At 43.1% G+C, this 12228-nt stretch overlaps 3 protein-coding genes across 3 annotated transcripts; 2 read left to right on the top strand and 1 right to left on the bottom strand.

Moving 5' to 3' along the window:
- Positions 1 to 204: 204 nt before the first annotated feature.
- On the top strand, positions 205 to 3432 carry BCR41DRAFT_392773 (SGT1 protein-domain-containing protein; the record flags this gene model as incomplete). The annotated part of the gene is made up of 5 exons (XM_022028499.1): positions 205 to 505; positions 637 to 730; positions 828 to 1641; positions 1751 to 1831; positions 1951 to 3432. 5 exons carry the CDS (start codon positions 205 to 207, stop codon positions 3430 to 3432), a joined length of 2772 nt encoding a protein of 923 aa, XP_021885170.1.
- A 103-nt stretch (positions 3433 to 3535) lies between these two features.
- Positions 3536 to 4755, bottom strand: BCR41DRAFT_383859 (signal recognition particle, SRP19 subunit). The gene is made up of 3 exons (XM_022027513.1): positions 4388 to 4755; positions 3995 to 4242; positions 3536 to 3868 (listed from the first exon to the last, which is right to left on the bottom strand). Exons 1-3 carry the CDS (start codon positions 4672 to 4674, stop codon positions 3585 to 3587), a joined length of 819 nt encoding a protein of 272 aa, XP_021885169.1. The 5' UTR covers positions 4675 to 4755; the 3' UTR covers positions 3536 to 3584.
- Positions 4756 to 7267: 2512 nt separating this feature from the next.
- Positions 7268 to 11990, top strand: BCR41DRAFT_383858 (hypothetical protein; the record flags this gene model as incomplete). The annotated part of the gene is made up of 5 exons (XM_022027512.1): positions 7268 to 7275; positions 7737 to 8356; positions 8438 to 9185; positions 9269 to 9340; positions 9440 to 11990. 5 exons carry the CDS (start codon positions 7268 to 7270, stop codon positions 11988 to 11990), a joined length of 3999 nt encoding a protein of 1332 aa, XP_021885168.1.
- Positions 11991 to 12228: the final 238 nt, after the last annotated feature.

The following is a 12228-nucleotide window of genomic DNA, read 5'->3' as shown; positions in this document are numbered from 1 at the left end:
TCAGTTTAGGAATCTCGAGCTTTAATAAAAGATAAATTACACAGGAGAGGGTTGCTTGTAAAGGAAGGGTATTGAGATTCTACTGTTTCCCTCGCATTGCACATAAGCCACTCGATTTAATAGATAGAATGTGCGCCGTGCGCAGATTTGCCTGTGTTCAGTCCTCTCAACGAGTCGAAATAAAGTGAATTAGTTGAATTCACCATGGAAAGTTCATTCCCACTTCATGACCACATCCAGCAACAACGCCGTGCACTTTCTGAAGAGACAGTTTCATATGCAATCTACTTTCCAAAGGCAACAATAGAGAGTGCGGGAAGTGAAGCAGAACCCGACACTAAAACTCAAACTGATCAGGAGCAGACTAATGCGGCCGCTCATTACTTACTTGATTCAATTCATATTGCAAAAACATTCATTTACTCGATCGTCACTGATTTGACCAAGGACTATATCTGGCATAAAGATGCATTTTCACTACATGTTGAGACTAAAAAGGATACATGTAAAGTATCATACCCCCAGATGTAGAAGTAAGATTCAATATTATTTCTTACCTTTATGAGGACTAACTTACACTGCTTCTTGTAAACCCATGGTATACATTAGTATATCCTATTTTACCATATTTGAAAGGCGAAAGTAGAGTCTGCGACTCCTTGGATGATGAATGGCTGATTGTATCCTTATTGAGAGAAATCACTCGACGGATACCAGGCACTATTGCAAGGTGAAATTATATACCGCTTTTCTCTTTTTTTTTCCTGTTTCATTTGTATGGGGTGTCCACTTTTGCTTAAAAAAATATACTAAAAATAAAAAAATAGGATTCAAGATAATGATGGAGAGTTCTTGTTGATCGAAGCTGCGGAACATATTCCTTCATGGCTAGATCCCGAAAACAGCGATAACAGAGTATTCATTCATAACGGAGATCTGCACATCATTCCGATTGCTGTTACAGCAGATGAAAAAAAGATATATCCACCTACTCTTGGGACAAAGTCAGAATCGCCGAAGCTTCAGGACGCATTGGAGATTATCTGGACCTCTTCTTCTTCCTTAGCTGGCAAGGATTGGAATAGTTCAAAGTCAAGAGCACCTACAGTAGTAATACCTACACTTGCCAGCCCTGCCATACAACGGGCAGCGTTTGGACCTCTTTCATCCCCTCTCTCATCATCTTCACTAAATTTATCAGCAGATAAAGATTTTGTAGCCAGGAAAATTCAGGAACAAAAACATTATGCTCGTTGCCAAATCCCATTGGATGTAGCCAGGGTCCTCAAGATCCGACCGGAATTGGTTACGAGAGCATGCGAGGCGTTTTATACAAGGGATGCACTCGGCATGGCAGCATGTAGTCGTATGGCAAAGTTCTTACCAAGAAAATCCTCAAAAACGGCATCATCAGACAAGGATGATTTAGGATCGGAGTTAGGGCATGGGGTCGTCAAGCTGGGGAAAAATAGCACGTTGTTTGTTACGACAAGTGTTTGCTTCACAAAGACTTGTTACGCACAACTGATGGGACAACAATTCCACCCACCCAAGATCTGGGATGGCATTGTACCTCCAATAAGTGTGGAAGATGCAAACGATCCGCAAAAACTGAAGGAGGCAGAACTTGGGATGAAACTGGTTCGTAAAAATGCCTTTTTTTTTTTTTTTTTTTTTTTTTTTGTTAAGGATATCTTTATTAATAAACCACTCATAACACATTCATGGTTTGTTTTTTCTTTTTTTTTAGACTTGCGGCTTCGAGATCTTGTGCAGCCCAGATTATCCTGGAGATTTTGGCTTCAAGAGCGGCGATGAGATTCAACTGGAGGTAAGAGATACGTGTGGAGTATGGTAACAAAATATTATTATTATTAAAAAAAGTCAGCGTGATTGATTACCTATGAAACTGCTTATTTATTATAATTGTTGTTATTACTATCATTCCAGGATTTCCCGTTTGCAACAGACAGTGGATGGATTGTATTCAAAAACAATCTCGCAGCTCGCCAGTACTTTGGAGACGAGCGCCCAGGATCTCAAAAATATCAACAATTGGAAGAGACTGCTAAAAGGCAATTTTTAGAAAACAAGTCTGCGAAATTGCGAGATGAACATCAAGATACATCATACTATGGCCATGGATATCATCCGGTTCAAGAAATTGAGCGCATTCTGAACAATCATATTACAAACGGATCGATAGTGAACGATCTGGTAGACGATAGACCAGATGATGACGACTCCTGGATGAATGTAGATCTACAGATGCTGGAGGATATGATGCGAGCGCGTGGATTTGGCAACGACGGAAGGGTCGCAGAATCCGGGTCTAAATCTTCAGCAGATATAGAAAGGCCTTTTGACGGTGATTTTGATATGCAACAGATGCTAAATCGGTTTGGGGAGTTTGTTCAAAAAGGTCAAGGTGGTGTCGAAGGAGCCGAGTTTTTAGATGAGCAAACCGACAGTGAAGATGATGAGGATAGTGAAGATGATTATGTTGCCGACAACAGAGATGGAGACGAGGCAGAAAATCAAGAAAGCGTTGTACAAGATATATTAGATAGTAGCGATGATGAAGATATATTCGCTAGCGACTATGAGGAAAGGCAAGCCAGGAAACGGACCGCTCAGCGACAGCGTGCATTCATGTTTGGGAGTGAGATGATGAACTTTGATATTGGCGACACAGGAGAAGGAAAGGGAACTAAAGAGAAAGTGGATACTGAAACTCATGCAGAAAATTTACAGCCTATTGGCTTAGATCGCGAAAAGTTCAGAGAAGCCTTAGAACGGAGGTTCGGCCAGAATTATAAACAACTCGCAAGAGGGAAAGTGAGCCAAAGGGATGACGATGAAGAGAAGGATATAGATATGGATGATCAAGGTCTTCAAGAATACATGGATGCCTTGGACATAGAATTATCGGCCACCAAGGTTGGGGAGTCTTTTGAAAAGATGTCAGTAGGAGTATCTGCTGCATCAAAGACTCAACCTAAGACAGACAAAGGCAAAGGAGTCTCACGAATCTCCGCTACCACCATAACACCACAATCGGAAAAGAACCTTGAAGAATTAGTGAAAGAATACGCTGAACGTTCAAGGCGAGGTTTTGGTCGACATGGTGGGCCATATGGATACGATCCTGCCGCAATGGCATTCGCAGATGATGACGAAGAAGAAGAGCCTTCGGCAGCGCGTGTAAGCACCGATGACGAAGTTGGTGATGAAATAATAAGCGACGTCGAGAAAGAAGAGGAGCGAGTAGTCGTAGATGAGGATTTAAATTTAGCCAAGAACTTGTTGGAGAGTTTCAGGAGTCAGGGTGGATTGCCAGGACCAGCAGGAAACATCCTGTCCCGGCTTGGCATCATGCTGCCACGAGACGAAGCTGATGATGAGGATGATGAGGATGATGAGGATGATTAGAGCTGGGAGAAAGCAAAGTAGAAGGGACATGGAAAGCACTCCTCCATTTGTAATAGTATATTTTTTGGGTATCAAGTTGATCCTTTTTTTTTTTTTTCTATTTATTAAAGCAATAATACTATTCTTGAAAGAATCCCCATGTGATTTTTACTTTATCCACGGATCATGACTCTCTTTGGTTTCTTGGCTAGTTTCTCTTGTCGTTTTGACTTTGGTTGAGGCGATGATGATGATGCTTGCGGCGTTGCTGGTTCTGTGGTGTCATTGCCGCCCAAAAGCGCTGCCAATGGGTCTGCATTAGCCATGCCTGGCATCGCAATCGAAAGTGGTGTCAAGGGTGAAAGAGGCGAATATTCTGAGCGCTTTCGACCAGCACTTTCATCCTTGGCATGAGCCTTATTAATGATTGCTGCCAACTGGATTAAAAGCTCATTCTCTATAAAATAAAGACATTGATCAACACCCAGTTAGTGAGGGTAAGCAATAACACACATGTAAATGTTTGTCTTCATAGTATAGCAAGCTGGACCATATTAGAAATAATCATGTTGGAGACGCATACTGCTGTGGATTGTGGCATGGCAGAATCGGCCATTTTCCTTGAACAAAACTCTGACGCGTCCACGATTAGCCCAGTCTCTAGGATGAGTTTTTCCCGGTTCAAATGCTTGGGACAGCCTCAATTCCTTCAATGCTTCAACAATATCCTTAGCCCAGGGCTGCTTAACACATGCCTTTGACAATGAAATCCTGCGACCTTCTGCCACTGTCTTTGTACCATCAATATAGCATGGGTAAATGCACATCCAGCTATGAAATGATGCGACAAAGTAGATATACTATTATTAATTTTTTTTTTTTTTTTTTTTTTTTTTTTTTTTGCCTGCAAAAGAAATTCAAAGTTTTGTCTTGATCCTGTGTTGTCTCTACTTTCGCTTTTTTCTCAAATAAGTACCTCTTAAATTGTTCTGCTTCTTCAGTCGAGACATATCGCGTATTGTTATTTTCGACAGCACCTGTATCCATCAATGCTTGAATTTGAGCCATTTGTTCAGCTGACAGGGGTGTGTCTGCAGGATTTATTGATGGGCCAGCATCAGATGGTAAAGGGAAATCCATGTTGTCGACATCAAAGTCATCATCCTGAGTGATCTCTTCGTTGTTCTCCCCATCCGAGTCTGGTAAGAAGAAGGACTCCTTCTGAGTCCTGCGAAGACGGTGTAAACTCGAGCCCTTGGACATTTTTCCTTTTTCACTCTTCCTTGTGTTTTCGTAACTGTGTGCTGTGTTATATGCTGAATGAATGCTAATTGCTGACAGCAGAGATGAGTTGTGACAGATCAGATTTAATCAAATAAAATTTAACCCCTCGTAGATTAGGCCACCATTGTGCTGCTATTCTTTCGCACTCACAAAAATTCAATTTCTCATGTCAAACTTTTTCTAATGTCCGTTCATCTGTCTTGATCTTTTAGGACCATTTTTTTTTTTTGTTAGGCAATATCATCTTTGCTATTTATATGTGAGCTACGGCGAGAGGAGGGGAAATTTGTTCATGTTAAAGGTTAAGCAATGGGAACAACACAATTTCTTCAGGGAAACTGGGACATCTAGACCTAGCTGACTATCCTTTCTAGCCTTGATAGCTACCGCCATTACTATTTCGCATTCGGAGCTGCATTAGGCCATGGATGAGATGAATGCGTGAAAAGCATTGCAACGTTATATCAGGCTTCAGCATTATCTGACGAATTGGACAGTGTATCTATGGTGAACCAAGCAGGGCAGTCCTAAAAAATAGAGAATGATCTAAAACTAAAACGGCGACTACACAAAGTGGCCTCAATAAAGCCATAGTTTGTAATATGTACTCCATTAGTAGAATCAGCTTCCGAAAAAGGGTGTGAAAAGCAAGCGTCAATACGTCAATGCGACAGACTGTTCTTATTGGATCACCTTAATTTGTGTTCAAATATTTTTAAGTTGGACGATCTGTTACTTTGTATCTCGAAAAAAAAAAAAAAAAAAAAGCTGCTGTTTACTCCCTACGACTGAGCCTTTGAAGCCTAAATGAGATTAGAAATATGTCTATCATTATTACAATCATCGAGGGACCAGGGTTACTACTATCATTACAATGAAAAATTAGATCTTCTGGAACGGGGTGCTCGCATTGAAGTCAGGTGTATGAATGTGTGCAAGTGATCATCAGTCTCAGTGGTTGATGACACTTGCATGAAAGGGAGCACTCTTTCTTTCATGCTGCTAACACTCACAAATGTTGATGGCGGGAGAGAAAGACATGTGCCCAACACAGCCAAAGTCAAAACAAAGAAGCCTTGGTAGCCCTTCATGTACAAGGAAAAAAAAAAAAAAGAGGGTTGTACTGAATCGACTATATAGGAAAACGAAACAAAAGAAGGGCTCTTATGGTGATCCATGGGTCGTTGTGTAAGATAAGCAGCGAAAGGACCATGTCTAGACACATGTATGCACACACTTCTTCCAAATACAAAAAGGTGTGTAAAAGGGCTCGAATAAGCCAATGATCCTATCCTGCTTGTCTTTCTAATCATCTACTGTCACCCCAATGACAAGTGATTAACCCTCTATTGTTTTTGTGCAACAAACGCTCGGATCGCATCTTTTTTTTTTATTCCTCTACAAACATGCTGCTATGTAAAGGTGGTCTACATTTTAATGCAACTGCTCAATTCGAAGAACGTTAGGAAAAATAAAAAGGAGAGGGAAAAAAAAAAAAATGAAAAATCGAACCGCATTGAAGGGCTTTCATAATTTTATTTTTTTTGAGCACTTCAATCGCCTAAAAAAGATATCTTTACAAAAGCGTTTAATGAATGCTTGTGGAATTTTTAAACTGCCAATATTGCAACAAATTGACCTGAGCGCGTTCTGACCACCTTGATCTTTTTTTTTTCACGACCACATTTGAACATTCACAGCCTTGCGACATTCTTGTAGCATTAACTGAGGTCTATTCTTATCCCATTGTTCATTAGTTCGTTCATTATACTTATTTTATTTTATTTATTGCTTTTTCTCTGTATCGTCCGATTACATCTCTATTTGATTGTATCTCGCCTCCTTTTTCTGCATTATTTCCATGAATGATTTTCTTTTATTTCAGTGTTTACTAACCCTCTAATGAAAACAAACACCAAAATAATTGTTTTCGCAGTTGTTGACATTCTGCCTTCACTTTTCTCGTTTCATTGTCTGTTCAATATTGTGTGATACCTAGCGCATACTTGAGGATGGTAACCTTTTTTTTTTTTTAATTTGAAGAACTCGTTCTCTTCATCTCTTCCTTTTTCCTCTTCCCTCCTCTCCTCCTTTCCCTCCTTGCCTCCTCCTCTCCTTTCCCATGCACCATTCCTTATTGGAATTAAATTAATATACCCTGAAGCGGTCATACCTTCGTCTTCCTTCACTACCCCATATCTGTATCATTCCGTCACTTCACCTACTATACCAATGGCACACTCGGCTATATCAATTCTTTATCTTATTCTACTGCCCATCATATGTCTACTAATAATCTCTACATGGATTGTGCAGTTCAAGGATGGTCGCCGCCATTATGCATTCTCCTTTATGCTGGTCTGGTTCATGTTTAACTATCTCTTGGATATTTTCAGCCAGTTTCTATTACAAGCAGATACATTTCCTTTCTTGTATTTATTTACCAGTGACACCAACAACAGCATTGACTTCATCTCAAACAATTTAACAAATACGTATGTACCTTCAACCACAACGCCACCTGTCGAAAACTTTAATTTTACTGAAGTTAACTTATTTTCCCTATCCAGCAATGGCACTGTAAGCACGGACCAAAACACAAACATCAGCAATAATGGAGCCTTATCAGGTATTACAGCGATGGTATTAACCGGAGACGTCATCAGAGGTTTATCAGGGAAGCTAGGTTACTTGATATCATTACGAACCTGTATCCTTTTCGCACATCTTCACCAGATTCGATGGCTCGCCATCTCCATTGCCATCATGCGATGGGATCTGTACCTCTATCGCTGCCTAAGCCGCAAACTAGGCATGATTAATCCCCGACTATTTGCCACTATTGGAGTTAATAATCCCACTACTCCAAATAATAATAACGATCTAGGAGAGGAAGCAGGATTTAGTTTTCAACGTTCGTTTCGTAACCGAGCCGACTTGGGTCTTTTAATTCCGGTTTGGCTCGCAGCGCCGTTAACAATCTTGATGGCGCTGATCCGTAATGGCATTACATTTTGTTGCTGTTGTTGTATCCTACCCAGGCAACGCGATTCCAATAAACTGAAGGCACCAGATGCTATTGCTGCCGATGCTGCTGCTGCTGCTTCCATCGCCGCCACCACTAGCGCAAGCCATAGTCCACCAGACTTATTTGAAGCTTGGCCAAAGTGGCCGACGCATCAGCAAGATGATCCACTGGCACAACAGCGAGGAGGTGAGCAAATCTCAACTGCTCATGGTATCTCTCTCAACCAAGGCCGCAGGCCATCCAAAGCAGAAGCTACTCCAGGACAACCCCCATCTCTGGCCGCCAAGTTACATTTAGAGCATTTAGATTTGAGCGAGACCCATGAAGAAAGCTACTCGTATGATATAACAGGAAATAGAATCAAATACCACAGAGACTCATGGACACACAAAATCAGGACTGGAGTTACTGCAAATAGACAGTTGGCGTGGGATATTGTGTGGTGCTTCGTCCTGCCAATCATCATATTTCTAGTGTTATTCTCTATCGATGCAGAAGGTCGGGTTTATGAGGTTTATCCAGGACGTGGTGGATGCAGTGTGGCAACAAGCTCGAAGCGCGGTGATTGGATACGCGAAATCATCCTTGAAGTCCTTGCAACATCTGCTGCGCTTGTAGGGCTAATCTCTGCAGGTAAGCGCGGGACGCATGTGTGTGGAAATTTGTTTCATCTAAAACGATCTAAAACCCTGTCACTTTTGTCTCTTCCTGTAGCATTGGCTGTGCATCATTTCCAAAGACAAAACGGAAGTTGTAATATTAATATCAAGAGCTTGGCACCATCGCCTGATGTACTCCGCCTTTATAATGCAGCAAAGTCAGCTCACCAATATCTCAGACTCTGCCTTAGTTTGAATATTATCTTATTTTTGGCTCGAGCCTTCAACATAGGGCTGTATATCTCCTACTTCGTGGCCTTTTCTCGTCCCTCTCCCCATCCTACTCCATCCCTATCCGCAGAGGGCCAAGTAGTTGCTGCACAGCCGCAGCTTGATAGTATAAGCGGGCTGTTCCGGTTAGCAGACCATGATCATGAATTGTATCAGATCGCAATAACCTTGTTTATTCCGGCTGCTGCCTTTCTGTTCTTAACCTGGGACTACCTTTGCGAATGGAAGGCCAAGCTTCTCGAATACTTCTCCCGCATTCAAGAAGAAGAAGACGGTGAAGATATGGAAGAGGAGATCGGTGATATAGATCCACTCCCATTTCCTCTCACAACAGACGTGCTGCGCGAACGGGAATTCCGTAAAGGTCGCCATAAAGCTCACACAAGCTGTAAACCGTGTGCCGTAGACATCCCACCTATAGCTAATATGGGCCGAGCTCCAGGAAACTTAGCAAAACGTCCTACCTCCACTGCAGCCACAAGTGGAAACCATATCATCGATATCGGCACTGGGACAATTCAGGGTGAATTAGCCGCTCAAAGCCATACTGACAACGAACGCCGCGACTCGAAGTAAGTACTTGTATCGACAATGCTTGTGACATTGCTATTACGAGACTGTAATTTTAATTTTCTCTTCTGATGATGTATAATAGTTCAACTGTAAATGTTTCATTAGCTACAGCTGTTTCCATGCGCTCTGGTTTGGACCATTGTGAACCTGTGGAGTAAGTAGCATTTATGTCTAGTATGTAAAACAACATCTGTTTTCCCTATTAAAAATGATTTAACCCTTTGTTTTTTTATTTTCTGAATAAATTTCATAGCGATACTGAGCGCGATAGCACAGGCTCTCCTACTGACACACTCCGACCTTTGTCAGGATATACAGCTTGTCGTCTATCTTATAGCTCCTCCTGGCTTCCATCCGCTCCAGTTCATAGCCACACAGTTCCTAAAATCCTTCATGGCGGCAAGATGATGGGGCAGTATCTCCAACTGTCACGGCGAACGGCGTCATTCACTTCCTTTGTGTCTTCACCTTCGCCAGTTTCCGAGCCTGAAACTTCACCGTGCAATATGCCTCCAGTATCAAACGCTGTCAAGTTTGGCCAGCGGCAATCCGCATCATCCATAACATCTATGGCATCAATAGCCAACAAAATGAAGGGGCCTCCACTCTCAGCTGCAAGTATGTCTGAAACTGAGCTGGAGAAGGCGCAAATACTTAGATCCCGTGAAGCTGTCGAGAAATTCATACGAAAAGCAATGGATAAGTCATACAGCTGCGAAAATAAATGCGAAATCAATGGCGATGACATCGTCATCGTTGATAATGCTTCTGAAGGTACTACCGATAGTGATAGCAGTATTGACGCAAGGGTAGCAGAGGGTATCTCTCCTGCTGTTCCTTTACACTCACTGCCGGTCACCCCATTATCTCTAACCTTGCCTCCGCCTTTGCTTGTTGCCCGCAACAACTCCCCACCAAGGACTCGCAATGCTTCACTGGCCCCAGGCACTACTCGTTGCTTTTCAAGAGTGGGCCAGCCAGGAAGTATTACTACTACGTTTGTTAAAAGAAATGGGTCGTTGCACATACCATTGAACATCCCTCCAAGCCCTAGTTTTGGCCAATATACGGCCTATCCATTCCCAGGGGTTCAAGACCAATACTCGCACCACCGCCATGGATCTGGATCTTCGATGTCATCCTCAAGAAAGTCGTCAACCCCGTCATTACGCGGGGCTCTAGCTCCAGCGCTAGGACATGACAGATCCATGTCTCTGTCTGAAATTACTAAAGGGCTGAAAAATCTGGATGAATCCCTTGGCCTTCCAGTTGCCATTGATCAAAAGCAGGCGCCACAAATTATCTCTGCTTCTGATAAACCTAATGCCATTGCTGCCGGCACGACCATTGCTACTACCTACACTGGCTCTACTAATGTACACCAAAAAAGCCGAGAACTAGAATCAAAAGCAGAACTAGGCCTGAGTTCGGTTGCTAGTGGTGTGCCTAACGCACCAGAATGCGCTATAAGCTACAATCGTGTCCTTAGGAACTTGGCCAAGAGCAAGCGACGGCAACACCAACGACAGGGGCCATATTTGGCCTCGAGGAGAACCATCATCAACAAGGCAGTGATCTGCTCAAGCTCATCCCAAGTGTGTAATGGCCATAGCGAAGGCGTTAGCGATAGTGAAGACGACGCCGATAACGAAGAAGATGATGACATGCATTGTGATACTGAGACCATGGGCGCTATCTCGCTTGAAGGACTGGTCTGTGGTGAGAGTATTAGGAGCCAGTATAGCTCTGAGGTCTACAATACTATGACAAATACGCCGAAGGACGACCGTGAGATGGTGCAGAGTGTGGTTCTCCAGGCTCTGCAGATGAGTGGCAGAAATATGAGCCATGTCAGCATAGACCACAATGATACCGAAAGAGCACAGCTTCGAAGCATCGACCAATCAACAATTGAACCGCTGCAGCCATTATCACCGCTCCGAAATTCTGATTACGGTCACTGCCGAAGTTCATCTGGGGCTGGATGTGTGAGCCAAACGCGGCAGGTTCGCGCCACGGGAAGCGATCCCAATCTGCAAAAGGCATTCCCATGCTTCCGGCTCGTCCCTAGGGAGGGCCCGCGAATACGGCCTGGATCAGATCTTTACAGCGATAGAGATGACCAAGATGGAGAAGCACTTTGTGATGACTCCCAAAGAGCAAAAGGGGCATCATGCGCCAGTGTTAGCGGCAGTGCATGCGTTCCCCAGGCCTGTTGCCATCATCATAACCACCGTCAAAAGCCTCCACTTTATATTGAAGCCTGGCGCAAGAGTGCTGCAGACGTTATCTCAACATTTCTAGAGGTCGATCCTGCAAGGCCAGACTCACCCATGATGCCGCCACGCATGGGTTATAGCAGTAAAGGCAGTAAAACCGCATCGGAACCTATTAATACTGGCCATATTGTTGGTGCAGCGGCCAAGGCAAACACATCGAGAAAAAATTCCTCTTCCTCTTCATCGTCATGCTCACATCAGCCCAAGTCTCAAGTGAAGAAGCGGCTCAAGAATAAGGTATCCTCCCTGGCTATTGCGCATCGTAAACAGCCGAGCGATTGTACTGAAATTTATAGCGCTAGCCTCGATCGAATGATTGCGTTGCCAAGAGGCACCCCTCCAACATCTGCAGCCACCAAAACGCTAGGTGTTTCGCCGCATGTATCATCAGTATGCGAAGACTCAGGCAATGGTCCTACTAAAGAGGATGTCGAACCATTGATGTCAGCACGTGCTTTGACGATCATAGGGTCTTTACCCCCGGCTCCAATGGCGGCTCCGCCAACCCCGCCCGAAAGTAGATAGACGAAGTTATATCTTCTATATATTAAAAAACACGGAAAAGTTAGATGCTGCAAAATTAGGTGACTTCCTCAGAGGCAGCTTCATTGATATTGTGAACAAACAACACAAAAAATAAGCGACAGCTTAAGGATCCGTTCATCTGTGGGTGACAGGAGTGCGGATATAATATTTTAGTCAATGAAAGTCTTTACTCCATTTAGAATGATTGGATATCTCGGATGTCTTTTACCAAGAAAAC

The sequence above is a fragment of the Lobosporangium transversale genome, assembly GCF_002105155.1.
Source record: "Lobosporangium transversale strain NRRL 3116 chromosome Unknown BCR41scaffold_4, whole genome shotgun sequence".
NCBI classification, from domain to species: Eukaryota; Fungi; Mortierellomycota; class Mortierellomycetes; order Mortierellales; family Mortierellaceae; genus Lobosporangium; species Lobosporangium transversale.
Note: the sequence above shows the minus strand (reverse complement) of the source record. Positions and strands in the feature narration are given on the sequence as shown.